Here is a 22,479-nt window from a genome sequence, read left to right as displayed (position 1 = left end):
GCTGGTTCTACAGCAGGGATATGGTGTTACAGTAGTGTTACTCCAGCCATATGGCCCTGCTGCCATCCAGCACAGTAATGCAGATGTGTTTTGCACCTGTGTTTATATCTGGGCGTCTCTGGCAGTGGGTTGTGTCTGTAGGTGGTCCAGAAGGAAAGGAGAAATTGAGGAGAGGCACATGCTGCCAGAGATACGAGAGGCCAGGACCTGGAGAGAGGGAACAACTCGGTCCGAATGTGAAAATGTCTCTGCTTAGCAAGGACTGGGGTTCTCTCCCGGCCCTGCCAGCCCTGCCCTGAGCTGCAGAGGGCAGGAGTAACCTAATTATGTGATTCTCTGTGAATAAGACTTTAGATCTCTTTATGTTCTAAACGAAGGATTTCTAACGGACCGCATGATAGCATTTTAACTTAAATTGCTAGCTGGGAGTGGGTGGTTGATTTTTTGGGGGGAGTGGTTTGTTTGGTCTTGTCTTTTGGAATTCTCCGTTTGAAGGTCTTTATTCAGTGGGAACAAGGCCAATCTGCATTTTGTCAGTGATGCCAGCAGTCATAGAAAAGACATGGGAAAAGCACCATCTTCCCGATTTCACCCACTGATGGGTGGTGTGCCGTGTAGACTGCGTGTTAGGGCAGCCGCTGGCTTGCCCCTCTGCGCCTCCGCTGTCTAGGCACAGCACCCCACCCGGAGCAGAAGCACCAGCTACAGCCGCACATCGGAGGGAGGCGCGGTGCGGGCCTCTGGCCTTTGCTGCAGGATCTGAGCTCGTTGATGAAGGCTTCCCACTGCCCAGGAGCGTCAGGGTTGCCTGGCATATGAAACGAGGTACAAAGCCTGTCATTACACCTCATTTCTTTTCATCTAACATGACACGAATTTTATCTGAGTTTTTCATTGCTCAGCGAGTACCTTGGTTTCACACAAACCCAATAAAATATTTTTCACTCCTTAACAGCAGGTTTCTCACCCTCCGTGTTTGGTAGGTTTCCCTTAAGACGTTACCTGAGCTGCGTTCTCCTCGCAGGCAGGCGCTATAATTTCTGAAGGTGATGGCATGCACTGGCGTGCAGGACGTCAGCTCCAAGTGCCCACCAGTTGTGTCCTGGCCACTCTGCAGTGGAGGTCTCCGGATATCTGTCCTGCCCCCTGCAGCTAGTTGCCTCCTGTGAGCTCCTCTTTGTACTCTCTGTGGTACTGAAGGACGAGGCGTACATGCAGGATGAAGATAATTTCAGGACATACTTTAGCCAACAGTCTGAACCTTTGTTCTTCCTGACTGAGCCCTTGTAACAGAGATGAGAACATAGAATATAGCCAGTTAATTTGAGTATAAATTTACGTTTTCACACCTGGTAAAGAAAATAATAAAAATATTTAGCAGTGAGAAACTAAAAATGAAGAAACAAAGACATCCACAGCCCTTGAAAAATCAAGAGTTGACTATAGGACTGTTGGTTTAAAAAAAAATTACATCAAAAATTTCAAACCTTACGTTCTGGATCCTGTCTGATATTGACCCTGATTGTTTCACCTCTTGAGAATTCCAGTTATCTCATTTGCAAAGTAAGATGGTTGGATAGGAGAAACTCAAAAGTTCCTGTAAGCTCAAAAATCCCATCACTGCACTTTTCTTTTTCTTTCTTTCTTTTTTGTTTTTGTTTTTGTTTTTGTTTTTGTTTTTGTTTGTGAGAGAGTCTGGCTCTTGTCGCCCAGGCTGGAGTGCAATGGCACGATCTCGGCTCACTGCAAGTTCCGCCTCCCGGGTTCAAACTATTCTCCCGCCTCAGCCTCCCGAGTAGCTGGGACTACAGGCGCCGCCACCACGCCCGGCTAGTTTTTTGTATTTTTAGTAGAGATGGGTTTCACCATGTTAGCGAGGAGGGTCTCGATCTGCTGACCTCGTGATCTGCCCACTTCGGCCTCCCAGAGTGCTGGGATTACAGGCGGGAGCCACCGCGCCCGGCTGCACTTTTCAATAAACAACAATTCTGCCGCAAGTCTTGGCTGAACCGTGTGGCCTTCTCTTCTGGCGACTCTATCTAGCCATCTGTGTGAACAGGACATGTGGGTGGCGGTGGTGGCGCTTTTCCAAATAACTGTATGCCAGCAGTGGTCGTGGATCACACTAATTGTTCTGCTATTCAATTAAAGGGATTTTTTTTCTTCCAGATGCTTCATTCTTTAAATGTGTTAGCTATAGGGCAATCCATTTTAAACTGGGAACTTGGTTGCTTTCTCTGATCCTAAAGCAGATTGCTGGTACTTGTCTGTTTCTATCACTTTTTGCTCCTCTGTCCTCTCCACTTCCACACCTCTTGGCTCCGAGAACTGATAACGTTGCTTTTTAGTCTCTGGCTGGGTTATGGACATAGAAAGCCAAACCACAATAGGTTAGATGTGAAGCGTAGTGATAAAGAGGAAAACAATATGATGGTAAATATGTGGGTTGCATTTTCAATTTTGCATTTTTATTGCATTCCTATTTTTCCATTAAGTAATTCTCCCTGAGCTTGGCCACATTTTTTCTGACGCCGGATATGTGTGTTTGTTGATTTGCAGTATTGTTATGCTTTATGTATATGTTTGACAGGATGCATATTCATTCCACTAACATTCATTAGCACTCAAATGAATGCACAGACTTGAATGATAGATTTAAGCACACGTGTCTGCTTTCCTTCTGATAAACAATAGCTTTTCAGGACTGTCGACTAGTGAGGATTCTCAACAGAGCTTTATTTGAGAACAAATGGAGAATCTCTCTTCAATTACATAATTAGAATTAAATCCTAGAAAGGCACCTCAGTGGCTGGGAAACCTTTCTGCAGACTTCGTTTTGTGAAAGAAAATGCTAGTAACCGCTGGTTGTTCCTGCCCATTGGTTTGTTTTGGATATGTTCAAATATAATTGTTTCTGCTGTTCAGGGGCCTCCTGTTTGCAAGCATGTATTTGTTAAAACACATTGAGAAGGAAATTTTCAGTTTTTAGGAAAATCAGTTTTGAACTAGAATTCATAGACCATGCGTTCCGTGGTGACAATGCTGGATTGCTTCACAGCACTGGTCCTCTCGCTGCCGAGTGGAACGATGACTAGGCACTGTGTGACGAGGCACGATGCTGATTAGTATCCAGAAAAAAAGTCCTCAACGCCATGTAGCTTTCTAAGCTCTTGCTTTACATAAATATGCTGGTAACTACTGACTCTTAAGTTTTGGCAGTGATTTTGCTAGTAAACATATTTTCAGGCCAGAAACTCTACAATGTAAAGTAAGATATTGCTCCCACTCCCCAGCCAAGAAAAAAAAAAAAAAAAAAAGGGAATGAAATGCGTGGCTGTATCAGCCCTTGCCCCTCAAATGGGTTTTGGCATACTTTAAGAGAAATAAAATATAAATTAATTCTCAAAGAATTTAGGATGCTCTTCCAGAAAGAGACGAGTCAGCTTCCCACATCAAACAGAGGGGAGTCTTTCTCATATTTGGTCCATCTTCTGTATTTACAGAATTTTTGCATTACTTTCTTTTCTTGGTTTACAACAATTCAATAATTCTTTTCTTTAAAGCTGTCTAAGAAATGTGTGTTTCACTGATCCTAGAGGCGGTGCAATTCTGGACAGCACTTACAACGAAGGTTTATGTTCACACAAATTGTCTGGCTACTAATTCAGAGAGGTCTTCTGTGTACGGACATTGGAGTAATTTAAGCTCAACTGTTTTTCAAGTCAACAAATATTGACATTTGCCTGTTACACTCCAGGCATTGTTCTTTTTTCTTCACATTCTTTCTTGCTTTCTACAAGTTAGGCTAATCCACTATTAAAGTAGAGACGCGATAACACGAATTATTATTGCAATATTAATTTTCGAAAAACAAAATAAGGAAAGCATATTTTGAATGGCGGGAGGTGTGGACAATCAGTGGAAAATCCAGGTTTGTCTTTTTATTTTTTATGCCAGGTCTTGTTCGCTCAGTGTTTACAGTTGGGACCGATACAAGTCAGTTACCTGAGAAAATCTGTTGGAGAAAATAGCTACTGAAACTCTGAAGAATCTGTCTTTCCTGCTTATTTTTCAAGCTTACTCTAACATATTTAAATCAGCAAATTTCTAGTGAAACTGAAAAAAGGTCTGTCCCGTTGGTCAGGCTTACGTAAACACAGTTATGTAAGCAGTACTTGAGGGCAGAAATTGTCCCAGGCACAAGCTATTGTCACAACTAAGCTTTTTACACGGCAAGGATGAATAAACTCACGACTTTAGTTGTGCCCCATAGTCTGTTAATCTTTCCATCTTTTAATGCAAACTTATTCATACTGGAAAAATATATATTATAATTCACATTATATGTGTACATTCACATACACATTATTGAGACTTCTATTGGAAATACGTAGAAATACTATGTAGGCATTTGTAATCTTCAGGTGATAAGTATACAATTAAATACACATCATGATGACTATTTTTGTAAAACGATTATAGCTAATTATTCAAAAGTGCTTGAAATCTGTATGTACCTCCTGATTAGGAATCTAATAACTACATATTAAAATTTAAAATTATTAGAAATGTTGTTTCACAACGTTTAATGAACCTAAATAATTTGGAATACTAACCTTATAAAACATAATTATAGAATGCAGGTAGTTTTTAATGGAATCAAGGCTTTCTAGTTTATTCAATGAAATTTCATGTTTTCTTAGCTTACAAACTAATAGGAGTATCAATTTAATTTTTACAAACCTAAGCTCCTTTACATTTTAAAGTAGAAATTAGAGTATTTCCCATTGTAGAAGCTTTTTGTGATGTGAAAACAGCATTTAGTGAAGTACTTCCACAAAGTCTTAGCAATCTGCTTATTTCAATGTCAAATAACTGAATATAAAAACATTTAGCAGTTTTGATCAGTGAACTTATGCTGACATCCTTTTGGCGTATCTATAATATATTATTAATACATTGCTAATAATATTTATAATTTAAAATAGTTTCCAATTGCTGAGGAGCACTTAGAGATGAAAGCCTTCTTTCATGTATAGAAATTATGGGAGTCCCAGATGTGAAAATTGCCGTGTATTTTTGGTTACGGACACACCCCGAGTTCTCCTCAGGCCGTGGTAAGCATACGGCACAGAGATCCTAATGGCCAGTCCAGGAGTGCCCGTGTCCGCAAGCACTGAGTGGATGATGGCCCCCAGAACATTCCACAAGGCTGAAGCGAGCACTTCAGTCTGCACATGAGGGTGGCGACAGACATCAATTAGGAAACTGATGTCAATTACAAAATTCCTTTTGCATGAAAAATTCATCTTCAGTTTATAAGGGTTGATTATTCCTCCTGTGCCTTTTTATTTCCTGAAAGTCACACTTGAATATTAAGAAGAAAGAATTTTACAAAACCAAAAATGGCTGACAGCAGGCAAGTGAGAACTATTAGTTAACTGATCAAAAAAAAAAAAAAAGAGTGGAAGTGGACAAGAGAAGAAAACTGGCAATAAACTGATTATAAGTTCCTCTGTCCCTTCTTCCTTTCTTCCTTCTAGCCCACCATTATATTATTTTTTAACAGAACAAATTTTCCTGGGAAAACTGGAAGTTTTTTATTCTGAAGCAGTAACAAGTAACTTCCGTGACTTTGCCATTTTAGCTTTCACTCTTGGTGAAGCTCAAGGCAGTGGCAGATGAAGGCAGGCCTCCTGCAACTACAAGTCACTTTTCCCTGCTCAGAGGGCCTCCCACCTCAGCTATGGGCAAGGCCCACCTGGCAGGTAGCCCAAGGGAGGGCTGTGGGTCACTGCCCACCACTGTCTTCTAGCACATCCATACCATACATGTACACATGTACATATGCACACCCCACCCCCTGCATACACACCTACATTCACAGGCATGGATACGCACATGCACGTATGCAAGCTCACATGTGCACATGCACACATCACCCCCCACAAACACACACCTACACTCAGGTACACACAGATACAGACATGCACACCCATGCCTGCACATACACATGCAAACACTCCTACATCCACATGCCCACGCTCACAGGCACATACGCACAGATGCGTACACATACCCACATACATGCACACATCCACGTCCACGTCCACACCCACACACACTATTAAGAAAAAATCAAAAACTTAAACTGAATTTGGAGGTAGCAGCTACCAATAAGAGTTGCAGTGAGCTAACTGGGGACAGGTCCCACCGGAAATCATAACGGTGGGTGTCAGGAACTAGGGGGAAGAGGCTGCAGGGGCTCCAGGCCTTTAGGATGTTTAGATTCCATTGGTCTTAGCCTTGTTTTAACCTACCTTGCATCACTCTGTCTCATCAATCATAATTTAAATATTTGTTTTCTCTACATCTCTGATCTTTTCTGTAAATTGAGGTCTTCGACAGAATTTTATGTAAAAAGAATGCTGACAGCGGCATTCGAATTTTTAAAAAAATTCTCTCTGATTAACACATTTCTCTTTTGTGGCTGAACCACTCATCATAGGAGGATTGTTCACTAGTCCTTTGCTTTCAACAGGCCTTAAGATCATCTGTGGATTGTGTAACTGGAGAATTGTGTTTGGGAGGGTTTGGGCTTCCTGGCCACGAGGCATCTTCTCTCCCATCTTGCAGTAAGTTGACCGTCTCTGCGCTGGTCGATCCACAGGCCTGGTGGTCTGAGAGGTACCTTGCTCTCTTATAGTACCTCTTTCTGCGTCTGTTGCTAGAAAGTGTTCAGAAGAACCAATGTATTTTCCCAAGAAAAAGAAATCAGAAACCTAGTGTATTGTGCCTGATGCTTTAGATAAACTAATCCAAATCAGGTGAGTTGTCTGTTGTTTACAGTTGAATGTCAAACAGAGAAAGCTGATACATAGATCCAATAACTCTGTTATCCCACATTGTACATAGACTCCAACGTTCTGTCTAAGTCGTTAAGTTTCAAGGGAAAGCAAAGATGGGAGGGTAGTTCATACTTACGCTTTCCTGTTTTGTTTTGTTTTTTTGTGTGTGTACCATTCAGCAACCTTGTCCCTCCTTGGTGTGCTCTGCAGGTGGTGGCCCCACCCTCTGTCATATAAATCCTCCCGCCTAGACTTCGCATTTTTGTGAGGCATGGTTTTGAAATTTCAGAAATTAATTTCTTTTGGGCAATGCCTAGATTCAGCTGTGAATGAGTCTGTGCACAGATTGTGAAACGTGCTCTGGCCTCGTTCGTCTCTGTTGAAAGGAAATGGCAGCCCCTTGCCATACCAGGAAAGGGTAAGTCACAAAAAGTGATTTTGCTCTTGTTTATTCTGTGACGTACATTCCTTTGAAAACATTTTAGTTTTTCAACCCCAGAAGGAAAACCATCAGCCTTGCTAAAATTTATTGTTAAGCCTAGCAAAGTGGAAATGATAGTGGAAAATATTAAAGAGGTATAATTTTTACTTTTTGAGACTTTGTACAAATAGTAAAACATGCCTTTCCCCGTATCTGTTCAGACTTATCTACAAAAGCCCAAGCAGCCAAAGGGACTGTAACAACCCAGGTGTCATTTATTTTCTTAAGATGTAATTTAATGTAACAGGACAGAAACATCCAGAGGTTCACGACCGGGAAAAAAATAATACGGCCACGAATAGTGTGATTTGCATTTAACTTTTCATTTTAGAAAGGCTAAATGAAAAGAAAAAAATGCTAAATATATTTTAATCTACCAAGGGAATGAATGCTTTCTAGCTTGTTTTCTAAACTGCTCACAAGAGTGGAATTGCTGCAGGAGCCCCCCTCTGTACTGGATTAAATATTCTGCAGGGCCATCCAAGGTTAAGTCTCTTCTTTATTTAAACTGCAACACATTTCCTATTTTTCATCCTCGGTTCTATTACTGTGTGTATATTTTTAATAAACAAACTTATTTTCCTTTATCTTTTTCTTATTTAGTTTAATATATTTTTAAACAAGTGAGCTTCAGAGAATCATTGTGAATCTCAATTGCATATGTAAAAATACTTTCATCGTCTATGAAGAGCTATAAAAACATAAAGTATTGCCATTATATGTGCAGCATATCTCATAATTCTGCATTTCAAATGCATGAACAGTATCATGTGAAAAACCCTAATTATCTTATTTAGCTCACACGGGTACATTCAAAATAAGTGCTTCAGCTTGGCAATATTGACAAAGTCCAAGCAGATTTTTTTCCCCTCTTTGACACCTTTAATTTTTGGGCAAAATATGCATGGAAAAAATTCTATTTATGAATTACAGTAAGGCCTTAATAAGTTATTTCAGCCAAGAAGTCAGATCCCTTTACATGTTTTGTTAAATGTAAAGATAGAATTTGATTGTTTGACAATTTAGTGCTATCACCAATTTATAAAAAGTAACTAAAAATAGCAAGTTTATACCATTAATTTTTTGATTAATATGTACAGATGAAGTTTCTTTTCTTTCTTAAATCGGTTGCCCACATGTGTTTTTCCAGGTTTTACTTTCAGCTCACAGACACGGCCACCTTTTGCTCCACAGAAAGTTCTTATCATTTTCCATTTCCAGGTAAATTGATGTACAATTACCAAGCTCATCAATTACGCCAATAACAGAAATGCGTATCAACCAAGAGAAAGTAGCTCTGGAGATTAAGAAAATGACCTAGGTTCAGTCTCATTTTAAAGATAGAAAAATGGAAATGTCTTTGTCTTTCATGGACACACTTTCAGGGTATTGAATTAAAGTAATCGTCTTTGATAATTAAGTCTACTAAACGTGTACATATTTTCAACCATTCTAAATCTTTTAAAAAATATATATCGTGCAAAATGCATCGGATGTTAACAATTTATTCTCTCTGTATTAGTTTAGAAATTAAAGATGCATACGTCCAAGATGAAATCAAAAGTCAGTTTTAAGGTGTAAATTATCTAAGCCAGGTATATAAATTTAATTTTTGCCAAAGTTGTGTTTTTACATGTATCCACTGAACTAGAGCCTCCTGTGAATGTCAGGCAATATGAAATTTATAGTGATGGTAGATTATTAGAGCAACATGGTGTAGCACCTTGAGAAAATAAAATATTTCACCGTCGACCTTCATATTCCTAACAAAAAATGCTGGTACAACATGCACATTTTGAAATTAGTGTGAAACCCCAGTGCTACAGTGATGAAGCAAGCTCCTTTTTAATTTTAGTTTTTTTATATTAACCCAACCAAAATTTAGAGCCAGTCCATTTTATGATGATTTTAGACACTCGGTGTCAATTGTTCAATGGTACCAACTAACTTTTCATATCACCTTTTATTTATCGTTTGCTTTTCACAGCAACTGAGCACATCACTGTGCTTTCTCCTTTTCCCTGAAGAAGTAAACTTGCCTTTTTAGCTTCCTGAAAAAAGCAGGCGACTCTGGTGGCTTATATTTAGTTACAATTCATAAAGGCAGGACTGCGAGTCAGACCCGGGACTTCTTTCTTTTCTGTTGTGTGTTTGCGTGCTGATGGGGACTGGCTTTTCTTCTTATTGTTGTAGTTTGAAATGGAAACGCTGCACTGCTGAGAAAATACCATGAAAATATAACCCACTGCATTCCAGGAAAATAAATAAGCAAGGCCACCCAAATTTTCAATTAGTGCTCCGGCAGAATGCAGGAAATGGCAAGAGATCCGTCCAAGGCACCCTAGGCCGGGTCGTGGGTAGAGAGCAGGGACGAAGGCTGGGAGGGGACACAGGCGCAGTGTGCAGATGGCCCGTCTCCAAGGAAAACTGCGTGCTAATGGCTGGGCTGGCGTCCTGGATCAGCCCGGCCGGGCTGTCCGTTCTGACTGAGGGTGCAGCTGTGCTTCGTTCGGGGCAGGGTGCTGCCTGGTGAAGTGACACTCGAGAGTTCCAGGGGCACTTCCCATCTTACACGATAAGCTTAACCAACGTTCTCCATAACCCTCTCCCCGCCATGGGACGCGTCAGCCTCCTGAAACAGCAGTATGCTGGTCCGTTGTGAAAAGGATCAAACGCTTTTGATTTAAAGCGTTAGGCCTAAGAATGGCCGTTTCCTCCTCGGCGGGCACTTGCCTGGCTAACATGCCCCGGCCGACCGGGGAAGCCGCTGGCCCTAAGGGAGAAAGGCGCAGGGATGTCTCCCCTCCGCAGAGCGAATGTCAGGGAAGAAGCCAGGTCTTCCGAGGGGCTGACAAGGCCGGGCGTACACGCTCCTTCCCTCCATCGTGTTTCTCTGCAATGTTCAAATCACTGGTGTGGTGGCAGCACTTGAAAGCCGAAAAAGGAAAGATGAAAACAAAGGATTCTTCAGGGAACGTGTATACAGACTCCTGCTTCCCCTCACTTGCTTTCTGTTTCACTTCTCAGATCGTCACGACAGCGTCTGCAGCTTTCCAGCTCATCAGGGTGAACTGAAGACGAGGGGACAATGAGGTTGGGTGTTTCGGCAGCACGGTGGTGTCCTAGCTTACAAAACAGACAACTATGATTATTTGGGATACATTTTATCTGTTGTGAGCCTAAACCTTTTTTACTTCTAAAACCTTCAGGTTGCATTGGTAAACAAGAAGTAAATATACACATTCTATTTATTCTTAGAACCAAGAAATGAACTAATTGAGTAGCGAGTGTGGACCACAGTTGCAAAGGAAAGAAACTCACAAGCGAGCTCTCCAAGCTGTGATTATGTGGGCAGGAAGAATGGCCTGGGTGAAGAGAAGATGAAGAGCCATCACTCCAACCAAACAGCAAATATGAAATTCAAATTATCCTTTGTAATTTTTCAGTTAGCAGTGCTGTGTATCTGTGGAAATCATGGGAGAGATTAAAAAAAATTCTTATCACCTCACAAAGGTAGAATGAATGGGAACAAAAGTGCTGACTGTATATTTCTTCTTAGCCAGCTTCTTCCAGTTGAGCACATTTTCTTGGCAAATCGACTATTTTGTTAGGTTAAAAAGGCTGTCGTTTCCTTTTCAGAGTAAAGTCAGGAATTTCATTTTTGTACAATACTACAGCATTTCCTATCATTGAATTCTAATGATTTGAGAGTGTGTTTTTTGTCTAGGTTTCAAATACAAAGCAAGGAACAGAAAAAAAAAAAAAACTCTTTCCATTTGCAGTAGTTTCAAAATACACATGGCTTGAGATTTTGTAAGTTAAGGAATTTCCAGCCACAGAGAAATCAAGAACTGTGACCAATCCCAGGGCAGCTCTGGGAGGAACAGCCCGTGGAGCGTGGGCAGCCGTGGCCTTCTAGCCTGGCCCCTCTGGCCCTCAGGTGCCGCGCTCTGCTTCTCTTCTTGTCTTCTGTCTTTTCACCACCATACCTGCAGCTCTTGGCGTTTGTTAGGACCTTCCATCCATCCAGCGGCTTCCAGAAAATTATCTAATGAATTCATACCCATGTGAGTTATTCATGGGGTTTAACTGATTTATTCAGCAAATGTGCAGATGTTTCCAAGCACCCTACTTGTTGAGGTCTCTGAGAAATATAGAAATGATGCTGGCACTTGATAAAATACCAAAATAAATCACCACCCTGCAAGGCTTTGGACTCGGTGTCAGAACTGGAAAGGATCTTGACACCACACAGACCAACCCTCTGATTTCATAGATGAGAACGTTAAGGCCTAGAACCAGCCAATGACATGAGCGGATTTCCACTAAAACTCCATAGAAATCTGCTGGTCTCTCTGGTGCTCTTTCTGGATTGCGTCAATATCCAAATCTTTCTCACGTGTTGTGGTAGATGAAATTGCTGTTAAAATATTCACTGCCCCTCTGACAGGCTTCTCCCACTGAGAGAATGACACACCCTCATCCCGCTAACGTCAGCCTTGGCCCTGACTTGCTTTGAGAGTGGAATGAGAGCAGAAGTGACCTGTGCCGTGGTACGACAGAAGCTATCTGCCTTTTTTTTTCCTTCCAGGGCATCCACGTTCATCTGAATAAAGACTGCCTCTTCAGCCACAGCTAAGATGCCTGTAATAGGAGTGAGAGCCGCCTCTGTTGCAGGAAGCCCCTGGGATTTCAGAGCTGCTTGTAACTGCAGCCTAACACAGCCTCAGCAGACCGATACGTCGTCGTGTCGCCAAAACAGAGCAGGTATTGTTCCGTTCTGTGCAGTTTCACCTTACTTAGGACCCTCATGTGCGCTGGGATCCTAGTTTGGGTTCATGGACGGAAGACGCCCGTGTGCCGTGTGCTCCAGCGCTCCGTGGATGGACTGGTCTTTTCCCAGGCCGGGTGCGGACAGAGAAGGGCACACCTGGAAAGCCATGGACCCTGCTGTCCTGCCGTGGCCGGGTGTACCCACGCCTTGGCCTTGAGGGGCTTTCATTTGAAATTCAGGGCCCCAACTTAGCTGTCCAGGTGGGAGAGACTCTCCAGAAAAAAAGGATGCAGATGTGCTTTCTCTCTTTCTATTTTTGGTAACTTCAGATAGCCTCAACCTGAGCCATGTGTTCCTAAAGAAAAAATCAGAAACGTAGCCATGACATAGGCCAGAAGGGCACGTACTTATGAGAAAGCGGGAAAGCAGGCCCAGGGCATGCAGAGCTTATCTGGGGAGGCGGCTTTTCTACTGGACTTTGAAGAATGAATAAGAGTTTGACTTTCAGAGATAGCGGGAAACAGCCGTTTGTGGTAAAGGCTCATTGTGATCAGAGACATTAGAACAGAAAGGCCTGGGATGTTTCAGAAAGTTGGTAGTGCAGTTTTTATCACTTCTTACAGGAACGTGTTCCTCTTAACAGCAGAAAAAGCCTTAACCCAAAGAATTTAATGCTAACTATCTAATTATGTTTACTAGGTTAGGCCAGGTATTTTGTTTTCTGTTTTTGTTTTATGAAGGAGAGGAGGTTGCTCTGGGTCACCACACCTGTGTCTACCTAGTCTTCGATGGCTTGTAGCATTTTACTGATACGTTGGCACTAATCGTGTGTAAGGATAACTCATCCACGTTCGTCTGTGTTCTCTGTCCTGGACACTGAGCTACTCAAAGGCAGGGTGAGGGTCTTGCTGAACTGTTATCCTGAAGCTGAGCACAGTTCCTGACACAAACCGGAATGCGACAAATGTTTATTGAGGAATAAATCAATAAATATGGCCAGCCTGCCTCAATCTTAAAATGTAGAAAATATGCCCGTTTTCCGAAATTAAGGAATTATATGCCTGTCTTCAACATGTAGAAAAATCAAAATCATCATCATGATTCACCCAAAATGTGTAATGGCCTCCCCTGAACAGCGAGTCAAATGTTTTCCTTTGGAAGAGGGTTCACAGCTGTGCTGTGCATCTTCCTGTTTTATTTGTGACTGTGGGTGCCTTTGCAGATCCATTTGTGACTAAATTCACAAAAATTTAGTCACAAAAAAATGAGAAGCAGCAACATGTAATTATCCTTTGAAATTGATTTGCAAACCCTTATTTATTTCAGCTCAGTTTTAAAATGATATTCACAATAATGTGAATGTGTCTTCCTGCCCCAGCTCCTTCTACGGTCTGTGCATGTTTCTGAACCGTACGGCTGAGCTTTAAACCTCAGAAACCAGGGGCAGCTGTCCGTGGACAGCGTGCTTTTCTGGAAGGATCTCTCCACACTGGACCACTTACAGCTGGTGGGAATTACCTGAGCCACGGTGGTGGAAAAACCCACATCGGTCAGGATGCTATGACTAATATAGTCTAATATAGCTTTTAAAAAGAGGTAATTAATTTATAAGCACAAAATGGCCAGAATGATTTATAGAAATAAAATAAATAGATACTGCATATAAAAAGTATCTATTGTCGACGTCGTCACTGGAGGCAGTGTAGACATGCGTAAACAGATGGAAAACGGGGCTGTGGATTAGCTACTAGTTCTGCCCTCTATTGCCTTGGGAAAATTAGCCACTCTAAGCTTCAGTTTTTAAGGTGCTTGATGGAGATAATGTTTTCTACTCGTCTGCAACGTGGTGCATGGCACAAGCAGGTGCCTTAAATATTGGTTTCCTTTCCTTTTTCCATCATAAATAAGTATTTATTATGTGCTAGAAGAAATTATTCTTCATGACGATGAGTTAATTATTTTTTATTGACTTGGCTTTTATTTGGTTTTTGACGATATTTTAAGTTGTTACATAATCAGTTGCCCTTGGTCATGACTGTATTTGGTAAATACAAAATAGTTACCGTTCCTTCGGCGAGCAGCGCAGTCGGCTCCGTGCTCACGTTCACTGGCACGATGCTCACCCAGGGCTTTCCTCGTTCCTTCCCAGCCCTTGAATCTCCTCCCTCCCACCATCCTCCTGATGAAACACAGTCCGAAACCATAGCCTGTTTAGAGGTTGTGGCACATGGCCATCTTCAATATAGCAGTCCACTCTGAATTTAAATTTGTCACCATTTTCCTTAGAGGGAATGAGAAGGAAAATGAATTTAATTTAGTATAAAAAATAAACATTTCTGGGCACTGGAAACGTCTGTGGTGTTTTAAGAGCTGTTATCATTAATCAGTCAAGCATGTTTACCCAGACCCAGGATTGCTTATGAAACTGAACCGCACGCCCTGGAGCCCTTCAATGAGGAGAGATGGCCACCAAAAGCTGAGGCAGAGAGTGCGTGTTCCCGGTCACTATCACAGGCCCCAGCTGCTCATGGGGCTGGCATCTTTCAGAGCATGCTCCTCATGGCTGAAAGGAGGTGACACAAAGCAGTAGTTGGAAGTATTGGAAAGCACTGTGTGTCCTATTGTTACCTTGCGGCTCTCCAGTTCTGGCTCGAGTATTTTCTTGTGGTTGTGCTTTTAATAGTTTATCCTGTTATAATGTTCAAAGGCAACATCGTCTGCATGAATTCTTTTTATGCCAGTTGTAAAACAGCCGTGATAATTATTATCATTAGGTAATTCTCACCACAGAAAAGGGAGCATGGCATCTGCCTGGCGGGGAAGGTTTTTAGGAGCCGACGAAGCCAGGAGGTGGGCAGGCAGCACTCGCAGTCTGCGCTGGAATGAGTGGAGTCTGGGTGGGGAGAGCCGGTGCACATGTCACCTGAGTGTGCGCCTCCACTGCCCACGAGACGCTTCCCTTAGAAACGAAGGCGGAAAGGAAGCCCAACATAGAAAACGTGAAACCAGAAAACAGCAGATTCATTCATTCAATACATGTGGATCGAGCTCTAATTACGTGCTTGACGCAGGTCTAGGCTCTAGTGAGGCACCTGAAACGAGGCGGCACTCTTCCCTGCCCAGGTAGCACAGGCGTTCCGGAGGGAGAGAGCGATAATGAGCACACGCATAGTTAATATGACGCCCGATGAGGGAGCATTCCACTGAGAAAGCAGAGAGCAAGGGGAGGAGACAAAGGCTCACCGGAGGGCAGGGGGCCTACTTCACATGGAGGTCGTGGGAAACATCTGAGGGAGATGACATTTGGGAAGAGACCTAATGAAGTGAGAAAATTGTGAGAATTTAGGGAAGGAGGGAAGTGTTCTAAGTGGAAAGGACCAGCAAGAGCAAAGGCCCCGAGGCATCCATGAATGTGATCGGGAAGAGCAACGTGGTCCTCCAGGCAATCACGGGAACAGAGGGCAAGAGCAATGGGGTGGAGGTGGATGAGCTATACAGGAAGCAGGTCAGGCCGGATCCCACAGGCTGCACATGAGGAGTTTGCATGGAATTCTGGGATTGTGGTGGGCAGGGGAGAAGATGATGATTTGTGTATATAGAGATCGGCTATAGGGTTGCAAGAGTCTGAAACAGGGAGAAGAATTCACAGGCGTTTGCATTAGCCTAGGCCTGCAACAGTGATGGCTCAGAAAGGAGTGGAGGCAGATGTGAGGAGCAGGTGCATTTGAGCTGTGCTTTGCAGGTAGAACTGGGGACCTTGCTGATGGAGTGAATGTGGGGAGGGTGAGAAAAAAGATAAACTATTATAGCATAGTGCTTACGAGCAAAGACTAACCCTAACCCTAGCGTTAGGAGATGATAAGAGCCTACGTTGTTCAAGTCCTGTCTTTGCTCCTTACTCGCTGTGTAAATTTGGGCAAGGTATTTAACCTGCCTGTGCTCATCTGTCAAATGGGGATGATCATAGTATCTCCTTCAACGGGGGATTGTGAGTGTGCACGGGACACACACACACACACACGTGCGCGCATGTTTAGAACAGAATCTGGCCTCCAATAAGAACATATGTATTAGTAATTATTATTATTGGTGAATTAAGCAATTAGGTGAATTTGGTGACATTTACTGAGATGGAGAAGACTGGAGGAGGAGAGAATCTTGGGGAAAATCTTAGCAATTCTGTTTTGGAAGTGTTCAGTTTACGATGTTTATCAGACTTATACACAGAGGTGTTGAGCTGGACATAGGAATCTGAAGGTCCCAGGGAAAGAGGAACTGGAAATATAGATGTGATCTTTAAAGCATGACTCCTGAAAGAGAGGAACATTGAGAGCTTGGGGAAAGTAGGAAGAGTCAGCAAAGGGAGTTAACAGAGAGAGCCAACAATATTGGAGGGAATAAAGTGTTCATTTTCTAGGAGAAATAGTGCTTCAAGAAAGAGGCAAGGTCAACTCACAAAGTCCAGTAAAGTTTGGAGGCTTGGCCATGGGTGCTGCAACTTGTACAAGAGGGCGTTCGGTGTTGTGTGAGGTCAGAAGCCTTTGCGGAGTGGGCGTGGGGAGCAGGCAGGTGAGAAGTGCAGATGGTGTATGGTCAGAAGCCTTTGCGGAGTGGGCGTGGGGAGCAGGCAGGTGAGAAGTGCAGATGGTGTATGGTCAGAAGCCTTTGCGGAGTGGGCGTGGAGAGCAGGCAGGTGAGAAGTGCAGATGGTGTATGGTCAGAAGCCTTTGCGGAGTGGGCGTGGAGAGCAGGCAGTTGAGAAAGTGCAGATGGTGTATTGGAAAGGCAGCCACCAGGGTGCCTCCGCCTGGATGCGTGCAAGCGTGAGCTTTCCAAACCCTTCATTTTCATGTTGGCACTGCGGTAAGGCCCGTGGTTTACTTGTTCCCTCCCTGTTCTTTCAGGAAGGAATCAGAGTCAGCAGTGATGGTTCTGTTGGTTAAAGTAGTGACACCGACTGGCACACTCACCTGAATGGTGCACGGTTGGCACAAACGGATTTGTGGATGTGATTTGGAAATGGAGAGATTCTGTGTCCTAAAACCAATGTACAGATGGTGACCTCCAGGTAATAGAAAGTTTTCCCGCCTCTAAAATGATCCTATGTGTTTAACATGAACGTGCACAATAAATACATCTGCAGTAGCAATGAAAAGCAATCAGACAAATCGTGTAATTTGGAACTCCTCACTAATGTTTCTTATTTTTTTGTTTTGTTTTGTTTTGTTTGAGACAGAGTTTCACTCTTGTTGCCCAGGCTGGAGTGTAATGGCATGATCTCAGCTCACTGCAACTTCCGCCTCCCGGGTTCAAGCAATTGTCCTGTCTCAGCCTCCTGAGTAGCTGGGACTACAGGCACCCGCCACTGTGTCCAGCTAACTTTTTGTATTTTTAATAGAGATGGGGTTTCACCATGTTGGCCAGGCTGGTCTCAAACTCCTGACCTTAGGTGATCTGCCTGCCTCGGCCTCCCAAAGTGCTGGGGTTACAGATGTGAGCTACCATGCTCGGCCCACTAATGCTTCTTAACCTGTCCCTTCCTTTATGGACTTAATTATGTCTCCCCAACATTCACATGTTGAAGTGAGTCTTTGTGGAGATGGGACCTATAAAGAGGTAACCCAGGTTAAATGAGGTTGGAAGGGTATGGCCTTGATCCAACAGGACTGATGTCGTTATAAGAAGAGAGAGAGGCATGAGGGCCATGGGAGGACACAGCAAGGGGCGCCATCAGCAAGATAAGGAGAGGTCTCAGAAGAAACTAGGCGTGCCTACCTTGATCTCGATCTCTGACTTGCAGCCTCTGGAACTGAAAAACGTGTCGTAGCCAACCTGTCTTTGGTACTTTGTCGTCACAGCAGCTGGAGCTGACTAATACACTTCACGTCACATACCTATTTGAACGATGCGACCTCCATGACACCTCTTTAATTTCTTCCCTCTCCAGCAACCCCACTGCTAGTGCCCTCATTCAGGCGCTCACTACCTTCTTCCTGCACCGTGACAAAAGTCTTCATACTGGTTTCATGTCTGCCCCAATCAGCCCACTCCCTACACTCTTTCCAAGTCGTCTGTCTTAGGACCAGAGCCAGGAATAGGATTAACTGGAGTCAGAGCTTCCCTCTAAGGCACTTCACCTGTTGGAGAACTGGAGAAAATTGGAAGAGGATGCTCACTGTGGGTGCGGGTTCTTAAACACCACAGCAGTATTGAAAGACAGAAACAAGCTGTAAACCCAGAGACAGGCTGGGAAGAGTGAGCCCCGGCAGCCACAGTGGCCATTTGGCACAGGGAGTGGAATTTATTCATTCATTGATTTGCTCAATAATGTTGCATAAGCACACATATGTCTGACTGTGTTGAGCTTCTATCCTGGTGGGTGGAGACACTTAACACAGGCACAAGTCAATGAGATGATTTAGGATAGAGAGGGGTGCTGTGAAGATTCTGAAAAGGGCGGTGGGATGGTGGGAAGGGGTGCTTCTGGTAGCATGGTCAAATAAGTGCACAGAGGAAGTGACAGGACTCCTGTCCTGTCAGATGAGGACTCCTCTCCCGAAAGATGAGGGGGAGCTGGCCATGCAGGGGAATAACATCCCATGTAGAGGAAACTGCTCCTGCAAAAGTGGATAAGATGGATGGAGCCTACAGGCAGGGTCAGAGGGATTTCAGGTGTAGTGACTAAGAAGCGCTAGATATAGCATCTTCTTGGCCATGGGAGTTGCGTTTTATCCTAATTAGACTGGTGGCCTCTGGGGAATTGTGAACTGGGAGATGATGAGATTTTATCTCTATTTTAAGGTGGTCCTGGCTGCTGAGGGTGGAGGTGTGGCTGCTACACTGGGGTGTCAGCGGTAGGAATCGGCAGGGGATGGAAGGCGCAGAGTTTATTTGGGCAGTTAAGCTGCTGGGATTTGCTGTTAGGTGGAAGATGTTTGTGAGTGAAAGAGGGGCCTTAAGTATCGAGGACAGTGGTACCATGAACTGAGAGAAGCAGGTTTGGGTGTGTCGTTTTAGAGCTACAGTTTAGCTTGGATGGGTTGCAGATACAGTCGTGCGTTACCTCATGATGGGGGCACACTCCGGGAAATTCATCATGCCCAGGGTTTGTTGTTGTGTGAACATCAGAGTGAACTTTCACAAACCTGACGCAGCCCTAGCTTGCCCAGCCTGCTGACTGCAGCCACTCGTGGCCCAGGATGGTTTTGAATGCAAGCCCAACACACATTTGTAAACTTTCTTAATACATTATATTTTTTCAATTTTTTTTTAGCTCACCAGCTATCATTCGTGTTCATGTATTTTATGTGGGACCCAGGACAATTCTTCCAGTGTGGCCCAGGGAAGCCGAAAGATCAAACATTCTAGTGCAGCCTATTGTTCCTGGGCTGTGGACCTGCCCAGCATGTGCAATTGCGACACAATGGTATTTGTGTATCTTGACATAGAAAGGCAGAGTGAAAATATGGTATCTTGTTATCTTAAGGCCCCCCATCATAGATGCAGTCTATCATTGACTAAAATTCTGTTATGTGTCACATGATGTTAGCACTAGATGTTACAGAAAGGGAGATCGGCCAGCGCGTTCACAGATACCACTTAGGAAGTAAGAAAAGGGCCCAGATGGAGCACTGGATTTGGCTGGGGGCAAGTCGTTGGTGCTTTTGAAAAGCGCCATTTTCGCTGAGCCGTGAAGATGAAAACTGCTTTCACCAGAGCATGTTCAAGAGAGAAGGTGAGGCTGGAAGGTGGAAAGTTTTGTGGAGAAGAGTAGAGACGTGGGGGTAGGGAAGTTCCAAGGGATGTGGGGTGAAAAAAGGAGTTATTTATGCTGAACTAGAGCAAGGCTCGCTTATCTCCTGCCAGGAACGAAGCCTTCCAACTGGTGGTGCAGGAGACGGGGCCTGTCAGGAGAGCTGGGCTGTCCCATGGCTGGGTGAGGTGGGGCACGGAGCACACGTGATAGTGCTGAAAAAGCTAAAGCCGGGGAATGGAGGTTTTCTCCATCAGAAGAAATTGTTCTCCTAATGATATCGGGAGGATTTTTCCTCCTAATATCACTGTATGATACTTTTATCTTTTATGCTATGAATATTAAATGCCGTTTGACTTTGATGGTACTATATAAACATGAGGTATAATGCAAGTACTAACATTATAATTGTAATTTTAAAGAATAATTTAATGAATGTAATGACTATTCAAATATGGTGCTAAAAATTTACCACAAAGTAACAGCCTTTCACTATATTTATAGCAGATCGAGAAAAATGTCCCTTTTGGGGAGAATAGCAATAGACCGACGTTTGGGTTTGAAAATCAGCGTCCATTTCCACTGCAGACTTTGGAAATGACCCTCTGCTTATGAGCTCCAAGCACCCACTAGGGGGCGCACACAAAGGCCTTTCCAGGCGCGCAAAGGAAGCTCCAGAGCCCTTTCCTCAGGAGGCCGGCCTGAAACCAAACGTCAACAGTTTTGCTTCATAACAATGATTACTTACTTGTTGCTATTTCCTAGGCAGCGAATTTGAGGGTAATGATCAGAAAGCTAAAGTTAGACAACTGACGTTTTCTCCTTACTTGAACATTTCTTTTGTAAAAGCACATCTGTTAAACAAAAAAGATGAATATTGTTAAGCTTTAGCAGAGGCGTATAAGTTCCTGAAGTCTTTTGAGGTGAAAAAATGAAATCAAAATGCAAAATGCAATAATGATGTATTCTGAAAGAAACTCCGCTTTGGTATTCTGCTATCAAGCAGCGTTCGTGGGAAGTGAATACGCAGAATCCGACTGCCGTTTCTCTATGGAAAAAAAGCCAACGAGGTCTTTCCTTTCTTACCCAGTGCATTCCCCGATTTTAAACATTCAATAAGTTCCAAGCCAAAAAATGCATTTTTCTTTCTTTTGATGATTTTCTGTGGTTCCTTAGGATGGTTTGTAGAATATATTGTGGCTCTGTTGACCTCTGCAGGCAGTTTCCAGATCTTCGTGGTTTCCTCTACAGCTGTGGGTATTTCTCTTGTGAAACCACAGGTCAGTTCAGAACCACAGAACTTACCCTGACAATTAGAATTTTAGCCACTGTCCTGTGGGATTTTCAGAGCTACAAGGACTCCATACTTTCAATCCAGATCCTTAAATTAGAACCATCTGATGCCTGAAACATTCATGGATTATCCAAGGATCTGAGGTCAACCTTAAGTTAGCATGTGCCCATCTCCTACATGTCCCCACAAATACCCTCCCTAGAATGCAAGATCATGAGCATGAGGATTTGGCCTTCCTATGTGTTCTTGTGCCTGCCGCCTTACCCAGTACCTTGCCTTTGTAGCATGGCTGAGTCCTTCCTTAGGGTCTCATTTAGAGCAGTGGGCTTCAAACGTTAGATTGCATTAGAATCTGCTGGAGGGCTCAATAAAACACAATTTCTGGGCCCCATCCCAGAGTTTCTGATTCATAAAGTCTGGGGAGTGGAAGAAAATCTGTATTCTAACAAGTTTCCAAGTGATGCTCTTGATGTGAGAACTAAGTTTTGAGTCCCACAGGGTTTAGAACATGATGAGTTCCATCAGAAAGAAGAAAAGACATGCCTGATGCTGCAGAGTTCAGTTTAGACTGAGGGAACGAACACGGCTAGTCTTCAGTGGAAAGATGACCCTTGATAAGGGCATCACTGATCTTTGAGCCACGTGAAACGTGTAATGCCTGTCAATTGAATGGGACCTATGGGCATGGAAAGAGGATGGTATGGCTTCAGACCCCATTTTTCCACTGAAACTCCTAATCAGTAGCTTCTGAATCTCCCTATCCATGAGTATGGACATTTTTTCCATTTGTCTGTGTCCTCCCCAGTTTCTTTGAAGAGTGCTTTGCATTCTTATTGCAGGGATCTTTCACCTCCCTGGTTGGCTGTGTTCTTAGGTATTTTATTCTTTTTGTGGCAGTTGTGAATGGTATTGCCTTCCTGATTTGGCTGTGAGCTTGGCTGTTGTTGGTGTACAGAAATGCTACTGATTTTTGTCCATTGGTTTTGTATACTGAAACTTTGCTGAAGTTGTTTATCAGCTGAAGGAGCTCTTGGTTTGAGACAGTGGGATTTTCTAGATATAGAATCATATTGTCTGCAAACAGAGATAATTTGACTTCCTTTCCTCCTGTTAGGATGCCCTTTCTTTCTTTCTCTTTTCTGATTGCCCTGGCCAGGACTTTCAATAGTATGGTGAATAGGAGTGGTGAGAGAGGGCATCCTTGCCTAGTGCCAGTTTTCAAGGGGAATGCTTCCAGCTTTTGCCCATTCAGTATGATACTGGCTGTGGTTTGCCATAGATGGCACTTATTATATTGAGGGCAACCTAGGCAATACCATTCAGGACATA

The 22,479-nt window shown here is 43.4% G+C and overlaps 1 protein-coding gene and 1 long non-coding RNA gene across 3 annotated transcripts in view; both read left to right on the top strand.

Annotated features, from left to right (window-relative positions):
• Positions 1–22,479, top strand: part of LOC107129649 (uncharacterized) — a 45,388-nt gene that overhangs the window by 12,966 nt on the left and 9,943 nt on the right. The window contains exons 3-4 of the mRNA XM_074039119.1: positions 11,921–12,096; positions 17,008–17,171. Coding sequence (XP_073895220.1) covers positions 11,921–11,939 — 19 coding nt within the window. The 3' untranslated portion in view covers positions 11,940–12,096; positions 17,008–17,171. The remainder of the gene's footprint in view (positions 1–11,920; positions 12,097–17,007; positions 17,172–22,479) is intronic.
• LOC141410189 (uncharacterized) lies at positions 7,113–10,485 on the top strand. Of its 2 annotated transcripts, none has more exons than XR_012434345.1 (3): positions 7,113–7,266; positions 8,480–8,550; positions 10,357–10,485. It is a non-coding gene; the product is annotated as an uncharacterized lncRNA (long non-coding RNA). The 2 variants fall into 2 exon arrangements; XR_012434346.1 differs by lacking the exon at positions 10,357–10,485 and adding an exon at positions 9,523–9,655.

Source organism: Macaca fascicularis, chromosome 4, assembly GCF_037993035.2.
Source record: "Macaca fascicularis isolate 582-1 chromosome 4, T2T-MFA8v1.1".
NCBI classification, from domain to species: Eukaryota; Metazoa; Chordata; class Mammalia; order Primates; family Cercopithecidae; genus Macaca; species Macaca fascicularis.
This window is presented reverse-complemented; position numbering and strand designations above follow the sequence as displayed.